This window comes from Acinonyx jubatus, chromosome A3 (genome assembly GCF_027475565.1).
Source record: "Acinonyx jubatus isolate Ajub_Pintada_27869175 chromosome A3, VMU_Ajub_asm_v1.0, whole genome shotgun sequence".
Taxonomy (NCBI): Eukaryota; Metazoa; Chordata; class Mammalia; order Carnivora; family Felidae; genus Acinonyx; species Acinonyx jubatus.
The window spans coordinates 122358082-122383916 of NC_069388.1; the positions used below are offsets into that span (position 1 = coordinate 122358082).

General features: G+C 37.4%; 1 protein-coding gene across 13 annotated transcripts in view; it reads left to right on the forward strand.

The window, feature by feature from the left end:
* Positions 1-210: 210 nt before the first annotated feature.
* The window catches only part of PUM2 (pumilio RNA binding family member 2), a 98584-nt gene continuing 72959 nt past the window's right edge, over positions 211-25835 (forward strand). For 5 of the 13 annotated variants that reach the window (XM_053201195.1, XM_053201197.1, XM_053201201.1 and 2 more), the window contains exons 1-3: positions 439-577; positions 23002-23070; positions 25013-25086. In XM_053201195.1, the coding sequence (XP_053057170.1) occupies positions 23020-23070; positions 25013-25086 (125 nt within the window). In that variant the 5' untranslated portion in view covers positions 439-577; positions 23002-23019. Of the gene's footprint in view, positions 269-438; positions 578-23001; positions 23071-24002; positions 24128-25012; positions 25087-25835 lie in introns of those variants that run through there. The other 8 variants (XM_027033260.2, XM_027033261.2, XM_027033262.2 and 5 more) reach the window with 4 other exon arrangements.

Genomic DNA, 25835 nt, shown 5'->3' on the forward strand with positions numbered 1-25835 from the left:
AGTCGAGGCCCCACGCGGGAAGACAGACGCGAACGCGGCGCTGGGCAACACGCCTGCGCCGCCGGAGGTTGGGAGCGCGTCCCCGCCTGGTGCCACCTCTGAGTCCAGAACCAGTTGCGAGCTCGCAAGGTGAGGGCGGGGGAGTGCACGCCTGAGGGACGACCGAAACGCGCGAGCGCTGAGAGCGTGCGCACGCGCAGAGCTCCCGCCGGCCGGCGCCCAGAGCGCGGGAGAAGCGACGGAAGCCACAGAAAGGAGGCGCACCTCGGTGAGTGCTCCCCCTCCCCTTTCTCCCGGAGTGCCTTGCGCTCGCCCGGTGGGCGGGGGGGGGAGGGGAGGGGAGGCGGCGGTGGCAGCCATGTTGTTGTGAGTCTCTGTGTCTCACCCTCGGTACTTCGGTGGTTCGGAGGAGGAGGGGGAGGAGAAGGAGGAGGTGGGGTGGGGGGGAGGGAGGTAGGTGGAGAAAGAAGATATTGCCGCCACCGAAGGCGGAGGAGGGAAGGACGGCCAAGAGCGACACCGCCGTGTGCCCAACGGTCGGTGTCCCCGGCTGAGGCAGCGCGGCCGCAGCAGCCCCGTAAGTCAGCCCGCGCTTGCTTCTTCTCCCCGTGCTCTGGCACCGCAGGGGCTGGCTCCCCGGGCTTTATGTGGCGGCCTCGGCTGGGGCAGCCCGCAGGCGGGAGGGCGGACGGGGCCTGCGGGCAGCCCGGGATGGCAGCGGCCTGAGGCCCGCTCGCACAATGCGGGGGGAGGGGTGCCGGAAGGGGGTGTGCGCCCGGCGGCGGCGGCGGCGGGGGGGTGGGGGGGGCTCGGCTCTCCCGCTTCCTTTCCTTCCCCACGCAGCAGCCTCGCGGCGCTGGGGTGCTGGTGTCTTCGGTTTCTCGGCGTTTGGGGTTAAGGACCGAGCTGTCCTCTCAGCCCTTGGATTCGGAAAGAGGGCAGAGGCCGGTGGATCCAGAGAAGTGTGCGAGTTGGAAGTGGGCGAAGAGGAAGGAGTGGGTTTATAAAAACAAGTGTGGGAATTCTCGTGGGCCCGAGTGTATCCAGGAAAACCTTGCAGCAGACAGGTGTGGGTATGAAAGAGCGACTTGGGTTAGGCTGGTTAGGTGCCATTATTAAGGAATGTTATGTTTTTGTTACTGAAACAGATTTCGACACTCAAAAAGATACATACATTAAAACGAAAGGAAAGATTAGATGCTTCAGACATTTTAGCAATAGTTTTGTGTCTGAATTGGGCCAGATTTTGGGAAAATGAATTGTTCCCAAACGCGTGTAAAAGTTATGCTACTTCCGAAAACATACCTAGGGAAAACCCAATTTCCTTAACTTAGTCTTTTATTAAGACACATATTTAAACATTTTGTGGGTTAGTATTACGGACACATTAGGTGTAATAGGACAAGCGTGTTAAAGTCAGGTCTTAGGACTTTGTGAGATTTTTAACTTAAAACTGGTGACAGGGTTTTTTTGGTAAAGTTTTTTAGGGAAAGCTTTATTAGATGAATGTTTTAAACGCTTAAGAGAAATGTAATATCTGTAAAGGTATATCGAAACAATTATAATAAAGGAAGTTACCTAAGGATTTTAAAGGCTTGTTTACTGCTTAGATTTCATGTTTAATAGGTGACTCTTCACCATGTGACTGGGAGTATCAGAGGATGATTTAAGGAATTCTGGCTAGGAATCCTGTTTAAAACACAAGGACAGATATTTTTAATTGGCTTAAGTTTCTGTCCTTAGTCTTTTAATATCCTGCTTTTTAAAGATAATTTGCTTCATCTGCATAGGCATCATAGTGATTTCCTTTTTGCATGAATGTCGTTTCAAGTCACATTTTTGGTGAAATAAGTTATTTAGGATTGTCTTTTGGTGTCCCAAGGACAGTTTTAGTACCTACTAAAGGTTTACACGGATTTTAAAAAGTTAGTATTTCAGAATCTTGGGTCTTCAGCTTTTAAGTTCTTTTTTCCTGTTTGTACAAGTCTGACTAATCTTCAGGTTAGATTTGCTATTAAACATCTTCAAGAGAATTTAAACCTTAATTTTTATACGTTTGAAAAGATTTGAGTGCAAGGTTCTTTTAGATGTTTCCATATTTAGTAAAATTTCAACTTAAAAGTCTAAATTACTACCATATTTAATTTGGTCATGCAAGGCTGTCTGCTTTAATAGGCCAATAATCTTAAGTGTTACAAGTATACAAACCAAACTATGCAGTCTTAAAGGTAATATTATGATTTTGTTTCTCCTAAACCTTCCATACTTTATAAATCTTTCTGGTATTGAAATATAACTTGTCTTCCTGTGTAGGTACTTATCCTAGTTAACAAAAGTAACTATGATCAGAGCTTTGGGCCAGGTGTGACCTCCAAAGCCAGTCCTGGTCAGTGACCAGACTGTGTCTGCTTTTTATAGACATTGATAAGATCTTCATAATTTTTTTAAGTTTATTTTTGAGAGAGAGCAAGCTTGCATGCACAAGTGAGGGAGGGGCAGAGAGAGAGAAAATCCCCAAGCAGGCTCCTCGCTCTCAGAGCAGAGCCCAGTTGAGGCCTCCAGCTCAGGAACCTTTTGAGATCATGATTGGAGTCGAAATCAAGAGTCAGACACTTAACCAATTGAGCCACCCATGCGCCCCCAAGATCTTCATAATATTAAGTGGAAGTTGGTTCCTGTCTCCTGAATTATTTCATAATTCAATGACCTTTAAACTTGTCGGTTTCTAACATAGGGAAATACTCTATTTTTTTCATGTTCTTAAGTTTATGACTATTTTAAATATTTGAATGTATCTCATATGCCTTTGACTTGCATTCAGGTTGTGGCTGTTTTACTGATAGGTGTGTGATTAGTATAAAAATTGTACTTGTAACTGGGTAAATTGGTTGGTGATGTATTAGATTTCTTCCTGTTTTTACGAAGGCATAAAAACAGTCTGACTTGCTTCTGTTGTCCTAATTCTTCACTGTTGCTTTTGATGAACTTATAAGAAGGAACTGATCAAGTATGGCTTGTAGTCTCCTTCCTCTCTCTTTGGAAGTCTGCCCCCTGCAGAAAGCTCTTTATTCTGCTGCTTCTTGAGGTGACCATGATAGACTCTGCATCTTTTTGGAGGACCATCAGTTGTCCAGTGCTGCCTGTAACTGGGTCAGGATAATTAAGGGGTGTGGTGGTAGAAGCCCCACTGGCTTAGGTCTAAATTATGCTTTCCATTGTAGCTTGATCAGATATTGGATTGCTATCAGTCTAGTTCCTGTGTCTCACTTCTGAATTCTGATGTGGTGGAAAAAGGTTTCCTTCAAAAACCTTTCCTTCAAAAACCTAAACCTTCATTTAGAAGCTAATATTTTAATAATAATTTTTATATTTAGCAATATAGATAGAAGACATTTATCACTTAAAATGTATTACTTTTGTAGTGGGAAAAGTGAATTTTCAGAGCTGTTATTTTTGAGCCTTTCCAATGAAACTATTATATAGGTAGGTTCTTCTTTCTTTTTAGTTTCAGGTAGCAGTATGTTTATATACGTAAGGTTAATGTATTTTTGTCTTGGTGACTTTTTCGTCCAACAACTCAAAAGATCCAACTTTATAAATGAAAAAATTAAGACTTGCCTAATTAAACACAGTATTACCTTCCAGAGAGTCATTTTAATTCTTAATAAAATTGTGGAAATTTTTGTCTTTTGTTAACCTTTTTCTTAAAAGAAAAATTTTATTTGATCTTTGCCTGGCTTCTTTCTGTACTTTAGAATTCTAAAGTGCTTTAAAGAATTGAAAAAGTATTGGTTATTCAAGCATGTTGGCAAAATCATAGTTTAGTGTATTTCACCTCTGCAGATTTAGCTGCTGTAATCCCATCCATTTTTAGTTCACAGATTTTCACTTATTCACTTACTCACTTTGTAGAGAAAAGACGTTGGGGTAGAGTACTGGAAAACATACAAGTGTGTACACCTTATGTACATATCCCAGCATTTCACTAAAGGGAAAGTGTAAAGGGAGAATGGGTAGTTGGAATGTAAGAATACTTTTGACTATAAATGGAACAGAAAAAAAAAAAAAGCAGCCATTATCAGCTACCTGAGGCAAGTATTTGAACCACAAAGCCTCCAAAAATCTGTTTCCTGGAAGGGATTTGGTGAAATTGACTATAAAATGACACTGCAAAACCACCTATTCAATACCTGCTTAGGAGAATAAAACCTGCAACTGACTGCCAGAGTACATAAAAAATGGTGTGTGGCAGGGGAAGGGGGGAGAGAAGGCATTTTTTTTCACACTTTTTTGTAGTCGTTAAAATACCTATAAATATAGAGAACGTAATTTGAGGATAGATCTTTATAATTTCTGTTAGAGTGGACATCTCATACCAAGAGTGTCAGTTTTAGATCTAAAAGTGGTGATCTGTGGTTTTAAGCACTATTGCTGAAAGACTTATGGATCAGTGGAATATTGTTTTGATTGTGTAAGATGCAACTGGTTGTATGCATTCAGACATTAGGGTAAATGAGTGGTAGAGTCAAGCTGACCCTAAGTATAGGTCTTTGCTAGGTAGTCAAATAAGGCAAATTGTAGGTAGAGAAAAATATGTATAGTATTGTCTGGTTTTGTCAAATACCAAGAATTATATACACATAGGAGCTATTTATGTCTTCCATTTTCGTGACCAGGTCATTTATTAACATCTATGCAGTATTTTATCAACACTTTTAGCTTGACTAAATGTAATAAGTTTTCTGTAGTAATATCTAAGTCTTTAAGACTGATTTAACATAAGCAACATTAAGATTTGAAGTTTTGAGAAGATGATAGCTGTCAGTTTTGTCTGTAGATGTTTTCTTGGACCTCCCTACAGTTGAAGTGTAATTGCTGAAAAGGGATCAAAGGGAATGTCTTTGGTACCTTCATTTAATCTCTAAATTATGTGGTTCCTATACTAGTAGGAATGGGAGTACTCTAGGAACTTGCCAAAGATAAATTGTTTGCTAATTTTTATTTTGAGTCTGCTTGAGAAGATACTCATGGAGTATTATTTGAGGAACATTCAATCCCATTTGTTACTCTGAATATTCTAGGTTGTATCCTGTCATCAAGCTAGACTACCAGAAACCTGAATACATTTTGAGACTTGCAGGCCTCTGATAATGCCAGACTTTATTTAGACATTGGTGGTATCAGATCCTTGTTATTAGGGAGTTTATAATACAGTGAAGAGGGGGGCGCCTGCGTGACTCAGTTGGTTAAAGTGTCTGACTCTTGATTTTGGCTCACATCATCTCAAGGTTCATGGGTTTTGAACACTGCCTCAGGCTCCCTGCTGACAGAATGAGGCCTGCTTGGGATTCTCTCTCCCTCACTCTGCTCCTACTCGCATGTGTGCTTTTGCTTGCGCGCCCTCCTCCTCCCCTCCTCTCTCTCTCTCTCTCTCTCTCTCTCTCTCTCTCAAAGTAAATAAATTTTAAAAATAAAGTGAAGAGGAAGTTGATTAAACTTGTGATTACAGTGCAGTATACTAAGTGTACTGAGTAACACACGCGAGTGATGTCACAAAAGTGTAATGGGCTTACATAGGTCAGGAATAGCTGACACAGGGGTCAGGAATAGCTTTCTATGCGAGGTTAAGTTGAGTTTAAAAAAAAATTGGAGAGGGGCACCTGGCTGAGTCAGTCAGTCAGTAGGGCATGCAATTCTGGATCTCAGGGTCATGAGTTCAAGCCCCATGTTGGGCTTGGAGCCCACTTAAAATTTAAAAATGAAAAAAAGACCTGGAGAAATTAGTCAAGAGATGGGTAAATGGCATTCAGCCAGAGGGATTAGTATGGGTAGTGACCCTGATAGGGGAGAGTAGCAGAACTTAAAGTGGAGGTAGGGAACATTGAAAAGATAGGACCTGGAGAGATAAATAGGGGCTCATCAGATTTAACTTTTTTAAATTTGGTCATTCCTGAAAGACTTTGGAAATCCAAGATGGTAAACTGGGAAGATTTAGACCTTATTGTTTGGAACCTTTAAAGTATTGCTGTGGAATTGCATTCCCTGGATTGTGTTACAAGTTAGGTACATGGTTTTCCTGGAGGAAAGCTGACTATAAAAAATGAGATTATGAAACCTGCATCTGTTAAGAGAATGTTGTTGAGATTTTCTGTTACAGTTCTGTGTCCTTGATATAATGTTCCATATAAGAAATTTCTTTGAAAACTTAGTGCTAGAAATAAGGTTGTCAATGAGGAATTGGTATGATTTTTTTTTCATGGATAATGAGAATTGTATGTAATTTATTGTGTTTTCTCCCCTTTAATCTTTGTATCTTCAGAAGTTACATTTTACTTACTAATTCGCTACTAATATTTGCTTTATTTTCCTAAGATTAATTTTTGCTTTATTGTCTATATTTCTTCCTATGAGATACTTCATGCAGCTTTCAACACATTTTTATTTACCTAGCTACAGAGCAAATTTCATTTAAATTATGCTCAAGAATATTTCTATACAGACCCTTTTTTGGTATGTAACTTAATAGTCCTGGAAACTAACAGATTTGGTTTCTCTTTTCAGCCACTGCAGTGTAGGCATTGTGGTGGTGGTGGTGGTGGTGGTGGTGGTGTGTGTGTGTGTTTGAAGTTTTTAATTATTTTTTTTAGTAATCTCTACACCTAATGTGGGGCTCGAACTCCCAACCCAGAGATGAAGAGTCCCATGCTGTTCGGAGCTGCCCAGGGGCACCATAGGCAGTTGTTTTTTTGTTGTTTTTTTCTAAGCAACTTACAGAAGGTTTTTTACAACATCTTTAAGAAATTGGTTGGGTCATTTCACTTAAAGTTATTGAGATACAAGTGATCATCCATTCAAAGCTTGTTCTTGAATATTTGAGGAATTTAAAAAATCACAATTCATACTTAATCACCTAAGAGATTCCTATTTATTTGAAAGGTTTGTACAGCTCATATATTTTGTCTTATACTATTCAGAGTAGTCATAGTAAACCAAACGTTTTAAAACTTAACTGTCATAAGTTGTGGCTTTTCTTAGACAAAAGTTTAAAAAGTTGAAATATGTTGTATAATTGGCTAAGCTTTCTTTTCTTGGAAATTACTAGAAATACTGCTTAAAATAACTTATTTTGTGTTAACATATTTCCAGAAAAAAGTTATAATACTGGCGTAAAGCTAAGCAGTTTTAACTGTAGGACTTACTATGTGACAATGAATTCTGGATTGACTGTATGCTCAGCTTGCAAAAGAATAAATGAGTACCAGGGAGCAGCATATCCTAAATGTAATGGACAGGGAACCTCTTATTTCAAATAACACTGTGAGTTGGTGGTTAAGGAAAACACTTTGGAAAATTCTAAAGAAAAAAAATCCTTTTAAAATTGCATTAGAGTTTGCTGCTTAAAATGGTTTTTATTTTTCCTCAGTTGTCTCAGACCATGCATTGAAATGACTTCCTTTAGTTCTGTTACAACCTAACATTTAAGTTATTTCTCCTTGGTGCTATATTGATTCCAATTGATTATGTGTAACAATTGAAAATTACTAGATAATCATTTGAGACAAGTCTTCAGTTGGGCATTCAACCTAGTACTAAAATGAACTGAAAATAGCACAGGATCACTTGTACTATATTCTGTGATAAAGTCTCTAAACTAATGCATTTAAACTATGTTAACATAGGACCTTTTAGGGTGCCTGGGTGGCTCATTTGATTAAGCATCCAACTCTTGATGTCATCTCAGGTCTTGATCTTAGAGTCATAAGTTCAAGCCCCGTATAGGGCTCTGCACAGTGTGTGAAGCATATATTTGTATATAGTGCATGTATAAATACGTGTGTGTATACATGCACGTATACATATATATCTATACGTGCATGTATATGAGCACGCACACACACCTTTAAAGAAAAAACAATTTTGCTAGCTTCAGTGAGCCTTAGAACACAAACCAAAAAAGCAAAGATAAAGCCAGTAGTAGTACCTCCTCTCCTACCAGAGTTAAGTGTTTATTTGGTCATACTGCACACAAATATATGGTCATGTATATATTACTCCTCTATTTTAAACAAAAATGGGATTGTGTGATACACCTTAGCCAACTTGGTATTTTTACTTAATATGGACATTTGACTATATTACTTATCAACTTGTAACATTCAGTGCATAGATTTTAATTTGCTATACCATTTTTCTGTTGTTGAGTTTATGTTGTTTAATTCTTATTTTTGAACCACTAGAAGTGGTGCTGCAGTAAATGTTATGCAGTTTATTTTTTTCTTGTTGGTTCTGTTTATGTAAGGTAAATTCCCAGAAAAATTCTTGTATTAGAGGATTTTATATTGATTTTTTTAAGTAAGAAAATCATCCACTCATTATACTAGGTCATTAATACTCTAGAAAACACTTATATTTTAATTTTATATATTATCTCATTTATTTTTCACAATAATCCTGTGAGGGGGGCATATTCTCATTTGCAAATGGGGAAACAGGACCAGAGTATTCAAGTGTTCTGAGTTCATTCACCTAGTTCGGGACAAACGTGGAGCTATATTCTAGATCTTTTAATTCATATTTATCTGTTACATCATGATGAATGATCCAAATTTTTTATTTTTTTATTTTTTATTTGGAAAACCATTAGGGTGTTTGTAGGTGTATTCCTTAGCTATAGGTGATATGGTGACGTGTAAGGGTCCCAGTTGTATCTGCACAGGGAAACATCATCTGGAGAACTTGCAAAAATACTAATAACAATCTATCCCTGTTTTCTCTGCCCAGACTAATTTAAGTTTTAGATAAGTGGGAACTGAGAAAGAGAGAAACAGACAGATGGAGCATGAGCAGGGGAGGGGCAGAGAGAGAGACAGACAGACAGAAAGACAGACAGAATCTGAAGCAGGCTCCAGGCTCCAAGCTGTCAGTACAGAGCCTGATGTGGGGCTTCAACCCACGAACCGTGAGATCATGACCTGAGCCAAAGTCAGATGCTTAACTGACAGAGCCACCCAAGTACCCCTTGGATTTTTTTCGATATATGCATAAATGCATTTATCTCATGCTTTTGAATGGATTCATACTTGATAATGTTACGAGTTTACCTCTCTCCTTATTACATTATCCTGATCCTCTCCCTCATAACTGTTAACATTTCATGGAACACTGGTGTAACCAGAATAGCTTGCATGACTGTGTTATGTGTTTTTTCTGTCCTAGTTATGATTTAGAGAAGTTTTCAAGTCTAACAGTTAATGTGATATTAATACACTGAAAATACCAATTAAATGCGATGGAAATTAAGAAAAAGATTGCTTGGGGATAGGTTTTGATGAAGAAAGTGGCATTTGAGCCAAATTTTGAGTTTATAGAATTTGCATGTGAAGAGTTAGATGGCAAAGAGCTGTCCAGGGGACTGGAATAGTATAAGCAAAAGGATGATTGGGGAAAGCTTTTAGTTGTATAATTTACATACAAGCTGACTGACGGTTTATGCTTGGTTGGTATGGAAAAGAGCAGCATGGAGCCTTTGGAGTCTTGACAGTATCAAATCCTCTGCCATTTTAGTAGTTTTTTGTCTATTACGATATGGAAATTGGTACAGTTTCCTTATTTGTAAAGAATCCTGCTTTTCTGGATTGTAGTAAGAATTAGATACAGTGTGCCTAGTATGATCTGTGGCATGACATTGAGTGTTAAGTAAATTTTGTTCTCTTTAGGGGGTGGTGTCTGATAAAAATAAGGCCAAAGACATTTATGCTTATTTGGAAATCCATTTTTTTGGGAAAAAATTTTTATGTGTCCTTTGTCAAAAATATGGTTGAGGAAGTAATAAGTTATACTAAGTTTATACAGTAGCTTGGACCCTGAGTCAGTTAGCCTTGTGTAGGGTAACTCCCTTTACAAGCTGCAGTTTATAAACTTTTTTTTTTTAAAGGCGGATGGATTCAAATTGTACCAATCCTTCAGGCCCAGCTTGAATACTACCTGCTTCCCATGGCCTTCTGTCATGTTGTTATGTATATTAAACTTTATTATGGAGATTTTCAAACACAGAAGTAGAATAATGCATTGTATCCTCAGGTATCTGTCATCCATATTCAACCTTGGGTGAAATTTAACTTTTATTAATTTTTAAAAATATTTTTATTTAGTTTTGAGACAGAGACAGAGCATGAGCAGGGGAGGGGCAGGGAGAGAGGGGGAGACACAGAATCTGAAGCAGGCTCCAGGCTCTTAGCTGTCAGCACAGAGCCCAACGCGGGGCTCGAACCCACGGACCATGAGATCATGACCTGAGCTGAAGTGGATGCTTAACCAACTGAGTCCCCCAGGTGCCCCTGAAATTTAACTTTTAAACGAATATTTCAAGGCAAATCCCAGACAGCAGACCAGTTCAAGCATAAATTCTCTTACTGATGAGGACTTATTAAAATATACAATCCTCTCGGGTTGCCTGGGTGGCTCAGTCAGTGAAGCATCTGACTTTGGCTCAGGTCATGATCTCACAGTGTGTGGTTCAAGCCCCACGTCGGGCTCTGTGCTGACAGCTCAGAGCCTGGAGCCTGCTTCAGATTCTGTGTCTCCCTCTCTCTGCCCTTCCCCCACTCACCCTTTGTCTCACCCTTTGTGTGTCTCTCTCTCTCTCTCTCTCTCTCTCCCCAAAAATAAGTTAACATTTAAAAATATAAAAAAAGTAAACATTTAAGTACACACACGCACACACAGTCCTCTTGTATTATCACTAACAAAATTCCTGTGTATCATATAATACTCATTCCATATTTAGATTTCCCTGATTTTCTCAAAAAAGCCTTTTTTATAGTTGGTTTGTTAAAATCATGATTCAGACAGGGTTTACACAATATATTTGACCTTTAAGCTTCTTCTGAATAATATTCTTCCTTTTGTCCTCCCCTTTAACATTTCACATCATAGATAATGTTAGTGAAACCAGGTGGTTTTCCTTTTTTCCATATTCTGTATTAGACAATTACTTTCTTGTGTTATCTATTGACTGTTCTTTTATGTTGTGCATATTTCTGATAAACTAGTATTTGGATCTATCACCTTTATTAAATTGAAGTTTAATGGTTTTTGTTTTTGAGGCAATAAAATTTCATAGGGTGGTGCTTTTTCATATTTCATTTTATTATGGGGCATATAATGTTTGCTTGTTCTACTTTTAAGGTGATAGCATATTAAATCACAAATTAATGTTAATTTATAAATACTCCTTTTGGAGGGGGCTCATTCCTTAATGTATCTTTGATATTTCACATGTCTCAGATTCATTAGTCACTTTGCATTGTCTGTTTTTATTCAAGTATGTCATTTTCATTTCCATCTAAGTTATTTGACCTCTCAAGTGTTATGTAAAAGTAACAGAAAGTAGGATTGATTGAGGTTGATTGTGAAGATCTTCTGTAGGCAATATTTTGTTTTTCAAAATAAAAGAATTTCCTTAAGCAGTATTTTATTTCCCAAATGAATTGAGAAGACTTCATAAGGACTCAAATATATGGTGATTCTCCTGTGAGAGAATTTTAAGGAAAAAATATCTTGCCTCATATTTGCATATTTGTAAGTTAAATATTTATCCTATTTTGCCCCTTTGTGAGATTTATCCTCAAAGAGTGAAAGCAGTCTTGCACAGAAATATTTGGTAAATTTGTATTTAATGTCTAACTGCTGTAATTTAATTTCTAAACTTATTAGAAGATTCGAGGTAGGGTCTTTGAAGATTTCTGGTTTCTGGGAATCTATATTGATTTTTTTTTTTTTTGGCCAAGTTTCATGCAAAACTAAAACTTGACTTTTCCTTAGTATAGTTGAGTGAGAAATGCTGTTCTTGATGCTGGTAAAACAAGCACATATAGTTATCCCATGAAGTATGTGGACAAATAAGTATTAAATATCCAAAAAGGTTCTTGTGGTTCTTGGCTCAACTGCTAGCTAAGTGACTTGTCCAACATCACTAGAAAAGTATATGATTAAATTTATGCCCCCAGGAAAAATAAATTACTAGGTGTTGACAGTGAATAGTAGAAATTTGTAATGTTCAATCTTTGAAGGCTAATGGTCTACTACAAATACTTTAGCCTGGATTTAGGTTTACCTTTGTCATGGATAAGAAAAGCCATTACTGGAGTGCTTGGGTGGCTCAGTTGGTTAAACATCCAACTCTTGATTTTGGCTCAGGTCATGATCTAGCATTGGACTCTGCCTGCCTAAGCATGGGAAGGGTATAGAGAGGGGGAAAAGAGGATTGGAAAGTGGGCTCTGAGCTGACTGACAGCAGCAAGCCCAATGTGGAGCTGGAACTTAGGAACTGCAAGATCATGCATGACCTGAACTGAAGTCAGACACTCAACCACACAGGTGCCCCAAAATGAAGATATTCTTAAGGACTTTAGCTCCTGTGTGTTTGCAGTAGATACCACTAATGTTCAGTGATTATGTTCATTAAAAACTATCCAAGGAGGAAAAGGAAAAAAAAAACCAAACTATCCAAGGAGGATGACTACCAAGAATATTTCATCAACAGCCTAAGTTACTTTTTATATTGGCTTATATTTAATTTGGTTTTCAGGTTTTTTTTTTTTTTTGTAATTGGTGCACAAGATCACAATAGCCATCAGGTGTTATAGGACTAATATGGAAAAGTAGTGCCAGTGGGAAGTTGCTATCAGTTATTTTATGTTGAATGTCTTCAGTGGTATAGAAAATCTGAGGAAGTTCTTGTTCTCTGTCTCTCCATTAAAATTAGCATTATGTATTAATATGTATGAAGGCATTTATATACAGTTACTATCCAGATATTAGTTGATTTCGTGATTTGAATTTATATTTCATACAATACAAAATCTTTTTCATTCAATATATATTGAGCATTCAGACAGCTAAGACACAGTTCCTGGTCCCTTAGACCCCAGAGCTTAATTTCTACTATGGCCTTTAAATAGAACTAGTTATGATACTATGAATTAGTGTCATCTCATAGTAGAAAGTGCTTTAGTACCATTTATTGTGGCTCTAAATGGTTTTCCTCCAACTTATTTTTTATAGTAGGCATATGGTGAGGAATTGGATCAGATGTCTGAGAAAAATTAGTATATATTTTTTTAATGTTTATTTTTGAGAGAGAGCACAAGTGGGGAAGGGGCAGAGAGAGAGACACACACACAGAATCCAAAGCAGGCTCCAGGCTCTGAGCTGTCAGCACAGAGCCCAATGTAGGGCTCGATCCTATGAACCGTGAGATCATGACCTGAGCTGAAGTCAGACACTTAACTGACTGAGCCACCCAGGCACCCTGAAAAATTAATATTCTTAATGACATAAATGTACTTATCAATGCATATTCTTGGTTCTTTACACAAACTTGTTAAACTTTTGAGTTATGTGTTAGTAAATATAAAAACTTAGAACTTAACCAGTATATTGAGGTTCTTTATCTGTTTTTCTCACGTAATTAGCAGTAATGTTGCCTACAAAAAGTTGGTTAATGCTGTTAATTTTTTTTTGTTTGTTTAAGTTTATTTTGAGAGCTCGCATGCGTGTGCACGCATTGGGGGAGGGACAGAGAGAGGGAGAATGTGAGAATCCCAGGTCCTCACTGACAGTGCCAGCCCAGTGCTGGGCTCATGAGCCATGAGATCATGATCTGAGCCAAAATCAAGAGTCAGACCCTTAACCAACTGAGCTACTCAGGTCCTCCTAATGCTGTTAAATTTTAGAATTTGATGACACTGTTGTTTCCTTTTGTTAGGAAACAAAAGAACCTCAAAAACTTTAGTTCACACTTACCTCAGTATTTCGCAAGGTCTTGGCCATAGAGAAGTTTCTATTATGTATCTTCTATATGAGCTGATTCCAGTTGTTTATTAAAGGAAACAGTTTTGGGAGAATTTCATGGCTTAATAATGCAAACAAAATTTGAAGAACCCCAAGCAGTACTGTGTACCATAACTCTTGGATGCACTTTCTTCAAGTTAACATAGTCAATTCAATATTCTGTAAATGCATGCTAGATACTCTGTTGCTTGTTAGAAGAAAATACTGTTTTTTTCTCCTATGATCTAACCGTTCTGGATAAAATTGTTAAATTTATGTCCAAATTCTTTTCCCTTGCCACCAGATGGTATCAGCATTTGTAACTATGTGTAGGACATAGTAGATTGGCATTTTGCAAAAATTTTGGAGTCCCACTTACTGGTATACATGTGACCCCTGCCCCCTCAACTTTATTATTATTAAAATGGAGATTATTGGTTTGAGAATTTAACAGTGTTTCTGTTCTGTTGTTTTGCCCACTTTGTCCTCTCTTCGTGATTGAGATAAATGGTAACACCCTAAACTGAAAAGCTGAGTTTGATTTTTTTTTTTTGTTTTTTTTTTAAAGGCTTTTCCTCTTCCCCTATCTAATTCCCTTCATTTAAATGTAACCTGAAATACCATTCATTTTAAGAACAAAATATGCCTGGGAAATAGTATGAATGAAAAGGTTGAAGGCAAAGCTCTGATGCTTAACTTTTGGCTTGCTCATATTTTAGAGTGAATTATCTGCATTTGATTTTTTTGTGGAGCAGTCAAGAAAGTAAATCCACTAGAGCAGAGGTCGGCAAACTGGCCTACACTCCAGATCTAGCCCACTGCCTATGTTTGTTTGGCTCACTCTCCAGGATTGGTATTTAGATTTGTAAATGGTTGGAGAAAAATTAAAAGAATAATATAACACAAATACTTGAAATTCAGGTTTCACTGTTCATAAATAAAGTTTTATTAGGACACATTCATGCTTATTTACTTTGATATCATCTATGGCTGCTTCTTGTGCTACAAAGGCATATTTGAGAACAGAGACCATATGACCTGCAAAGCATAAAATGTTTACCATCTGGCTTTTTACTAAAAAAATTTATTGACCTCTGCACTGGGGCATAATTCACCACAAAAGTAAGAATGGATCCAAGAGACTTCTCACATTTATCTGGAGGTTCTTTAACTTATGACCTCATGTATTTGGACGACAAATAAAGCCTGGAAGTAAGCAAAGAAGGGCTTCAGTAAAGCTTCAGTGCTTTAGTCTTGAGAACATTGCTTCTATGTTCCTTTTATTTTTCTTAATAAAAATCTCCCTTTTTATTCATAGATTATACAGATATATTGTAGAAAGGTAATTAAATAGATAAATAGATGGGGAAAATGGTGTATTCTGATCACTTAAGGATGGTATGAATTTTAGGTGATTTCCTTTCAGTCTTTTTTCATTAAAAAAGTTTTTTTTAATGTTTATTTTTGAGAGAGAGGGGGAAACACAGAATCCGAAGCAGGCTCCAGGCTCAGAGCTGTCAGCATACAGCCTGACGTGGGCCTAGAGCTCACTGACTGCAAGATCATGACCTGAGCCAAAGTCGGACGCTTAACCAACTGAGCCACCCAGGCGCCCCCCCCCCCCCGCCAAATTTTTAATGTTTATTTTTGAGAGAGAGAGGGACAGACAGATGAGCGGAGGAGGGGCAGAGAGAGAGAAGGAGACACAGAATCTGAAGTACTCTCCAGGCTCTGAGCTGTCAGCACAGAGCCCGTCGTGGGGCCCGAACTCACAGACCGTGAGATCATGACTTGAGCCAAAGTCAGACAGACGCTCGACTGAGCCACCCAGGCGCCCCTCTCTAAGCATTTTCTTAATTGCAAACTCAAATATTTTTAATAGTTATGTGTTATTTCATTTTATAGATGTGTTACTTAACTATTGTAGGGCAATTATGCAGTTTATAATTTTGGAAGTCAGTAATCTGCAAGCAACAATACTGCAAGAATGTTTATACATAGCTTTTATATATTTATATTTATTCTTAGGATTGATTCCCAAAGTTGGGGAAACTGGTTCAAGAGATATGAATCTCGGACACCTGGGTGGCTCGGTTGAGCGGATCAACTTCAGCTCAGGTCATGATCTCATGACTCATGGGTTGGAGCCCAACATGGGGCTCTTTGCTGACAGCTCAGAACCTGGAGCCTGCTTTGGATTCTGTGTCTTCCTCTCTCTCTGCCCCTCCCCTGCTTGTGCTCTGTCTCTCAACAATAAGTTTTAAAAAATTTTTTAAAAAGCTATGAATCTGTTTGTATGATGTTAAATTGCTTTCCTAAAAAAGGATTGTAACTATTTTTTTAATTAAAATTTTTTTTATGTTTGTTCATTTTTGACACAGAGACACTGCGAGTAGGGAAGGGCAAAGGGAGAGGGTGACACAGACTCTGAAGCAGGCTCCAGGTTCCGAGCTGTCAGTACAGAGCCCCATATGTGACTTCAACTCACAAACTGTGACATCATGACCTGAATCGAAGTCGGATGCTTAACAGACTGAGCCACCCAGGAGCTCATTGAAACTTTTTAGAATACGTTTTTTTGTGCGTGTGTGTCACAGGTAGTTTCCTTCTTAAAGCATGTTTTTACTGTTGTTAGTCTACCATACCTGGATATCTGAGGCTACGGATCACTGCAAATTAAAAGCAACCTAATTAAAAAGGTCGGAAATAGCACCACTATGTTCAAGTCAAGTGATATTTATTTAGTTATTTTAATTTTTTTAAAGGTTATTTATTTTTGAAAGACAGAGCGACAGAGCATGAGCAGGGGAGAGTCAGAGAGAGAGGGAGATACAGAATCTGAAGCAGGCTCCAGGCTCCACGTTGTTGAGCTGTCGGCACAGAGCCTGATGCGGATCATGACCTGAGCCTAACTCAGATGCTTAACCAACTGAGGCCACCCAGGTGCCCCTCAAGTCAAGTAATACTTAAACTGACAGCAAGGCAGGAAATGCTAACAAAAGCAGCCACAAGAGCCTCAGAAAGTATTATTTCTTTCTAGAGTAGTCTGTTGTGGTGCTGGTAATGGATATTTGTTGAGTACTTTTTATTAATAGTTTACAAAACATTTTTGGATACATTATCTCATTTGATCTTCACAATAGATTAAGTAAGCTAAGGCTTAGAGGTTAGACAACTTGCAAAAGTCAAAATGTGAACTCACATTCTGTACCTAATCACATACTATTTCTATTGTACCATATTGTCTGATATAAAATGTGTCCATTGTGCTTTCTTTAGGAAAGCAGAATAAGAAAGAATCAACTTTAAGGCCATTTCCATATCCTAAATAGTAAGAATTTTAAGGTTTTGGCCCTAATGGAATAATTACTTTAATAAGGACAGTGTGTTCTCAGAGGATACAGATAAATAAGATGTTCCATGGAAGAGTGTTTAAAAAAAAATTTTTTTTTTTTTACATTTTATTTTTTTTTTTGGGAGAGAGAGAGAGCGCGCGCAGTGGGGGAGGGGCAGAGAGAGAGGGAGACATGGAATCCAAAGCAGGCCCAGGTTCTGAGCTGCCAGCACAGAGCCCAACGCGGGGCTCGAACTCAAACTGTGAGATCATGACCTGAGCCGGAGTCGGATGCTTAACCAACTGAGCCACCCAGGCACCCCTGGAAGTGTTTTAATGACTGCAGTTGGTATGATCTTTGTACGTTGAGCCCTTCAGCGCTTAATATCGTTTAATGCATTTAATGTATAAGTTGATTTAAAAGGCACATATTGTTAAGCTTGTAAAGCATATATTGATTTAAATTTGAAGCATACTTAAAAACTTAGCTGCATAATATTAGGAAGCCACTTTAGATGATTGAAAATGATTCCTAATAACATGTTGGCAATATTCTGTAGCTTCCAGATGATTGGCCATTAGACTTGGGAAACAGTTAATGCTTGGAAGAAGTTGAAGCTGTAATGGAATGAGAGATCTAGAAGATACAATATAAAATACAAGGTTTAAGAGAAGGATCACATGTGAATCTAAGAGAATATAAAGGACATATTTAGAGCAATATGTGAAATCCTATGAAATATTTATAGAATAATGAAATTGACTATATCTAAATTTAGGGAATTTTAAAGAAACATTTAGAAATCAAAGATGATTTAAGCAGACTATACTAGACATTAGAACAAATTGTTTTGTGTTAAGATGGAGAACTTTGTGTGAATGAGAAGTGTGGAACACATTTGAACCAAGATTCCTTTATTTGTCTTGATAATTATATACATGTGCAAAATGTATATAAGTATATGTAACATCCGTATTATATATATGGCTACAGAATTTTATATGTCTATGTATATATGTTATGTGTAAAACAATATTTTGATCTCAGTGAGTTTGCTTTAAAACCAAGAGCCATGGGGGCAACTGGGTGGCTCAGTCGGTTTTGGCTCAGGTCATCATCTTGCAGTTTGTGGGTTCAAGCCCTGCATCACTGCACCAGTGCACAGCCTGCTTGGGATTCTCTCTCCTCCGCTCTATGTCCTTCCCCCACTCATTCACTCTCTCAAAATAAATAAACTTAAAAAAAAAAATCAGTGTCTTGATGATAGGGCTAGAGTTCTTATAGGTACAGGTAAATTGGTTCATCTACATATGTAATAAAACCTATAATGTTGACATTTTTACTTTAAATGGGCATATGAATTTGAGAGAAATTAAGAGGAAAAAACAGTCCTTTATACTTAAGCACATACTTACCATTTCTGGTGCCCTTCATTCTTTGAAGATCTGAGTTTCCATCTGTTATTTCCTTTTAGCTTGAAAAAATTTTTTTTAAGTATTTCTTGAGGTGGAAGTCTGTTCCTAACAAATGTTTTTATCTAAAAATATCTTTTTTTTTTTTTTTTAAGCCAAAGCATATTTCTACCAGGTAAAAATTTCTAAGTTGGCATTTTTATTTCTTGTTTCAGCACTTTACAGTCTCTTCCTTTGTATTCTGGTCCCCATTGTTTGAAGTGCAAAATCAGTGGGCACTCATATTATCTTTTCCCCTTTAGGTAACCTTTTTCTTCTAGCTGTTTTCAGGATTTTCTCTTTGATTTTTATTATGGGTATGGGTTTTATTTTCTTTTTTCTCGTTTTGCCTTGGGTTCACTGAACATCTTAAATCTATGAATTTTGCTTTCATCAAACTTGAAAGAATTTCTTTCTGGCCGTTGTTTCTGCAAGTAATTTTCCCACCTCATTTTCTCCTTTATTATTTTTTTCCCCCTCTCTCTAGATTGGAAATCTCGGTTGATCTGTCTTGAAATTCACTGACCTTTTATCTCCAATCTGTTACTAGATGCATCCAGTGAAAAAATTTTAAATATATATATTCTTAAATGTTCATTTTTTGAGAGAGAGAAACAGAGACAGAGCATGAGTGGGGGAGGGGCAGAGAGTGAGACACAGAATCTGAAGCAGGGTCCAGGCTCTGATCTGTCACCACAGAGCCTGACGGCGGGGCTCAAACTCCTGAACCGTGAGGTCACGACCTGAGCTGAAGTCAGATGCTTAGCCAACTGAGCCACCCAGGCACCCCTAAAGATATTTTTTAGTTATAGAATTTCCATTTGGTTATTTTTATAGTTTGCTTTCTTTGTTGTAATTTTGTATTTTTTAATTTGTTAGCATATTTTTTCTTTCCTGTTTGTGTACAGTTACAATAGTTGCTTTAAGATCCTTGCTAATTCTAACCGTTGGGTTAGCTTGGGCTTGGTCTTTATTAATTGATTTTTCCCTTTAGTCTAGGTCTCATTTTCCTGTTTGTACATGTCTAGTACTTTTAGATTGTGTTCCAGACTTTATGATTGATACATTGAAAGTACTCTCGGTTCTGTTATGTTCCTGTTGAGAAAGTTTTTTGTTTTTGTTTAATGGGGCTCAAACTCCAAATTCCTGTGACTTCTGTGGTAGTCTGTAGCAGACATTACAGACATAAGTCTGTAGCCTTAATCAGGCTGCTCAAAGTCTGCTCCACAGATGTATAGTTCAGGGATTGTCTAAAAATCTGAGTAGAATTTATATACGGAATTTGGTTCTCTCTTTTCTGAGACTTCCATCTTCAGTTTCCAGCATCTCTGGTTGCTCCAAACTGTCCTTTGGTTCTTCAAGCTTTTAAGACTAGATTCTCTGTAGGAATTTTGGTGCCCACCTCCAACCCCAGGCCTGTTCTCAGGAGAAAAAGCCATTTAAAAAACTCACTCTCGGGGCGCCTGGGTGGCGCAGTCAGTTAAGCGTCCGACTTCAGCCAGGTCACGATCTCGCGGTCCGGGAGTTCGAGCCCCCGCATCAGGCTCTGGGCTGATGGCTCAGAGCCTGGAGCCTGTTTCTGATTCTATGTCTCCCTCTCTCTCTGCCCCTCCCCCATTCATGCTCTGTCTCTCTCTGTTCCAAAAATAAAAAAAATAAAACGTTGAAAAAAAAAAATTTAAAAACTCACTCTTTGCCAGTCTTTTAAGTGTAGATGATGTTCCAGTTTGGGTTTTTGGTTTCCATTGCCTTCAAATTGTTTTGTATTTGCCCAGAGTTTGTAGTTATCTGCCAGAGTGTTTAGGTTAATAAGAACTATACCTCTAATTACCAGGAAGTGCCTGTGACTCATTTAAACTCTTTGAGAACAGTGACTGTATTTTAACTCGTTTTTTCCTCAACAAAATCCAACACATTGAAGATATCTAGTAAAAGGTTCCTAAGTTAATGAAAGGATGAAACGACCTGTTCGCTTTGTGAGAACTGTTAATGAATCCAGCTTTTCTAACAGGTTAAGAGAAATAGCTTATTTGCTATCCATATAGTTTTTTGATAATAGTATCTGTTCAGATTTGTTGCTCATTTTTAGATTGGGTTGTTTGTTCTTTTGTTATTTTGTTAGAGTTTTTTAATATATTTGGATACAAGTCCTGTATTGGATCTGTGATTTCCAAATATTTTTCTCCTAGTCTGTGGTCTTTTCATTATTATCAGTGTCTTTTGTTCAGCCTGTTTTATTGACGAAGTCAGATTTTTTACACATTGGTTTTTCTTTTATGGACTCTGCTTTTGATGTTGGTCTTACCTCATAAACACTAGGTGACATAGCTGTTCTGTTTTCCTAGAAGCCTTATAATAATAGATAACTGCATTTAGCTGTATGATCCATTAGTTTTTTTATTAAAGTGTAAGGTATGTGTTGAGGTTCACTTTTTTGCCTATGGATATCTTATTTTTCAAGTATCATTTGATGAAAAGATTGAAGAGCTTTTTTAATAGCTGACTTTTTTAAAGATTTTATTTTTAAGTAAGGTCTACACTCAGTGTGGGGCTCAAACTTACAACCCTGAGATCAAGAGTTGCATGCTCAGGGCACCTGGGTAACTCAGTCTGTTGAGCATCTGACTTCACCTCAGATCATGATCTTGTGATTCATGAGTTCAAGCCCCACATTGGGGTAGCTGCTGTCAGAGTAGAGGCCACTTCAGATTATCCCCCTCTCTCTATCCCTCCCCCACTTGTGCTCTCTCAAAATAAAGAAAAATATTTAACAAAAAATTGCATACTTTACCAACTGAACCAGCCAGGTGCCCTTTTATTAGCTAAGTTTTGAATACTTACGTACCCTGTTCTCTAATTCACAGTAAGCCATGTGGCAGATGCTCCAGTTACCATCCCATGAAGAAATTGAGAGAAAACAGTTTAGGGTACTTGTTCAGAGTTATAGAGCTACTTACTAAGCTGCCAGACTATAATTTGAATCTAATTCTATTTCCTTGTAAACCACCTTAAGGAGTTTGAGCTTTATCTTTAAGTCAAGGATTAAGATGTAGGAATCACATGGACAAAGTACAGTTCAGAAAGATGACTGATTACATTTGGAGATTAGAGTGTATGATGGGAAGACAATTACAGTCATTTAGGTAAGAGATGGTGGTAGTGTAAACAACCAAACAGCTGGAAAATGGTTAGATTTAAGTGAGGTAGGAGGTTGACATTAGTGATTGGATATTGGTGTAAGAAAGGAAAGAATTAAGCTGTAAATGGGGAAGAAGAATAAAGTTGGAATTTTGCCCAGGGAATGGGAAGGAGATATTTGGACATTTTTAAGAGAGAAATTTGGCTTATAAATACAAATGTTTGAGTGAGAGTCCTAAGCATATATATAGTTTTCAAAGCGATGAGAGTGGATGAGATTGCTCAGGATAAGGGGTAGAGAGGACACTACCTTGGATAGAGGACTAAAGGAACACTAGAGTTGAAGAGACAAGGGGATCTGTGAAGGCTGAGAAAAAGCAACTGGACACGTTGGAAAGTAGAAGGAAAAATGATGAGAGAGAAAGTGGCAACGGAGAACATTATTACAGCAAGGGAGGGGTGCTTTGTAATGTCCAATACTATGGAGTCTTAAAGAGAGAGAACCTATTGGGGAAATTAATAGGATTGTATTGCAAGGCCTAAGAGCTGAAGGCTGTGAATTTGTAGTGGCTTCAGTGTTGAATGGTGTTCTCCAGCAGTACTTAACATTCGAAGGCAAAGGACCTTCTGACTCAACACATTGTCACATGAATGATAATTTAAAATGTTAGAAATGAAAAGATAAGAAACATACACTTTAGTTTTAGTAGAAGGCGAAGTGAAAGGAGTTACTCTTAAGGAAATTTCAATATTTAATCGCTCTCACAGCTGATTAATTTATGTGTTTCTTTGAGATTGAACTGGATCATCACTTACATATTTTGAGGGAAAGTTTTAAATCAGTGGTAGAAGATCTACAAATAAGGAAGTGTTGAGAAATTTTGAAAAATATTAACTAAAGTAACGTAAAATAGTAATGTTATAATTGGAACAACATAAAAAACAGGCTAATATACTTTAGTATTTGAGCTTGCTTCCTTTGTTTGTTACCTTCTATTTTGCTCAGCCATTAGTGGTTTTTCTTGGCACACAGAATAACCCACGAACCTTTGACCCCAGGGCTTTAATTTTAATGTAGATTGCTGTTATGTGCTCTATTTAGGGAAATCTATCTTCATAGAGAAATCGGTTTTTGTCTATCTCTGCTCATGCTAATTGCAGTAATAGCAGCAATATAATATAAAAATACTTGATACAGTCTATTTAAATTTTTCTTTCTACTGATATTTGTTTTTGTTCAACAGGTTTGATCTGTGGATGAAATGAATCATGATTTTCAAGCTCTTGCATTAGAATCTCGGGGAATGGGAGAGGTAAATACTTACGAATACTAAGAATGTATATACCTCACTTTATTTGAGCCCTTAAGATTTTTTTTTTAAACCATAAATATTCTTGAAAATAGTGTTTATGTCTTCCACATGATGTGGGTTTTTTAAATCTCAGATGATACAATTCTGTAGTTGTGGTGATTTTCACCTTTTTTTTTTAAACCTCTAGTAGTAATTTTTAGTGAGATTGTATCTAATTGATTTGATTGACTTGGTTTAGATAATGTTTTATATTTTGATAATGAACCATAATTACTTTGCTTAGAAAAGAACCTTTCTTGATCCTTGTCCTGCTGTTTTATATATGTATGACGTTTGCTTTAGCCACACTTGATTGTTCACTATTCTCTCTTCCAAAAATCTCTCCTTGTTCACTGCTTAATAAACTTCTAATTCTGTACAAGACTGTACTGAGAAAGATTCTTATCTGTTGTCCCATTGCTATCTGCAGTAAAATTAATTACTTCCTCTTCTGACTTCTCCTAGATCTTTATACATACTTTATTACTTGTTACAATTTGTTTTATATTAATCTTTTCTGTAGATTGTTAGCTTTGAATAAGTGGCACACAGCACTCTGAATTTAATAGAATTTATCAGTCCTGTTAATATATGATTTTTGTTGGGGCATCCCATTTAACTACACCATCACATAAATTAAGGAATAAAAAAATGCTTGAGTTTTCCATATACCTAAAGACTATTTAGAAAACTAATTGATTATGAAAACCCTTGTGGTCACATCTTTATTTTGTCATGTTCTGTAGTACTAACATAGTGTGGACTTTGGTAATAGAACATAACAGTGAACAGACATGAGATGTGTAATTAACTGCTTGCTCCCGGAGATTATTTTACTTTGGTAGATTAGCGACCTTCATGAGACTCACTCCATCCAATGCTGTGCTCTTCAGATGCAGAAAAAGAGTCCAGTCACTCCTCTGGGCCACAAGAGGGCACCCTGCAGCTAGCTAACCCTTCCCTTCTCCAGAACAGCGTTTTCCAAAGAGTTTGTCATTTTCAGAGGACTGATTTAAGGGTGAGTTAAGGTGCTTAAGCATAAGTATTGCCAAAGTACACTTGTTAGTCTAGTGTATAAGGTAAAATTCTGGTCCCTAAGAAAGGTTTGAAAGAAGGAATAATTTTTTAGTTAAACAACAACAACAAAAAAACCCCTATACCTTCACTGCAGTGGCTAATTAGGCATTATTTACACTGTGGGTGAATAAAAAGAAATAGTTGAAAAAGGCTTCTGTTTTGTTCCCTGCTACTTGTTTTCTTTGGTCTTTAGAAAGCAAAATAATCCAGGTTTGAACATTGTTTCAGCCTGATCTGTGACAAACTTGAACTCAGTAATTTCTTTAAGGGCAAGTAAAGCCACACCATTAACTTAATTCTCTTTAGACCCCCAGCACTTTACTTCCTAGATCTACATTGTATATATGTTTACAGATTGGCTCATTTCCCCACTCCCCTTCTAAATAACACTTGATAAATGCAAAGACATCTTTGCAGTTAAAAATGTCATGATCAGAAACAGTAGTTGGAAGAGTTTGGTTAGTTATTTGGGGGTGGAGGAGGTATAGTTGAGGTTTTTGGAAAAGAGACAAGCTGGGTTGAACAGTATGTTAATCTAAACTTAAATCTAGGCCTTCTTAATGGAAATTTTAGATAACGCAGAATGAAAGTGGCTAGGGTTTAGACTGCCTGCTCTTTTGGGCAGATAACAGTAGGTCAGTGCTTCTATGACCTTCATTCAGTAGAAATGTATTTTTAAATAAGCTGTTACTCACTAATTAAGTTTTTTTCTTAACAGTTTACCAACTAATTCTGTTACCTCTAAGAGATAGCTAAGAAACCTACTCAGGTTTCTGCCTCTGGGTTCTCTCTCCCACAAGCCTTTCTATCTTTCCTCATCTCACAGGCAGCAGGGAACCTTCTGGGATTTCCTTCTTTGCCTGTCTCTCTCTCACCAGTCTTCTCCTCCTTTCCTGACAGGTGAGGTTTTTTGTTTTTGTTTTATCCCAGAATTCATTCATTTTAATAAATTAAAAGTAGCCCTGAGTTTTTGGCTCTTGAGTTTTCTAAAATTGCTTGTTTATTTTTTAATGTGACATCCTTTTTTAATGGATTGCCCTATTCTTGACTTTTTCTTCAAAAATCAAATTTTCTTTATTATGTCTTAAGTTGTTGTAAATTTCTCATGTACAAATATTGCATTACATATAGGACTATTTTCAAATGTACTGCATTTTGTAGGTCATGATGTCTTTACTGACCCACCATCAGAAGGGCAGTCTTTTCTATTTGGTCATCCAGAAATGGGAACAGATCTGTATTCATCCATTCATAAACTCATTCTTTCCATATTTTTCCATAGCATGTTTTTGTCAAAAGACTTACTGATTTGTATTGTGTCATATGGCTTAAAAAGAACAAAGCTAATTCATAGGCGGTTGGACTCAGCTTCATTAATATTAATATAGTGTTTTAAAACTACAGCGCAAAGGCACAAATCTATTATATACACACACAGTATGTTCCTGTTTATTTTTTAAAAAGGGGGAAAGATACCCCTGCCTGAAATTCTTTAGGGAACCCTAGAATTTTTAAATCCCTGCGTTAATGTATATTATTTAGGGAATAGTTAAAGCTTAGTATGATAAATTATGCCCCCTCCTTTCTTTTCCGACACAGTAATATTTAAAGAATGTTATGCACTAAGATCCCAGGTGGTATGGTGAAGT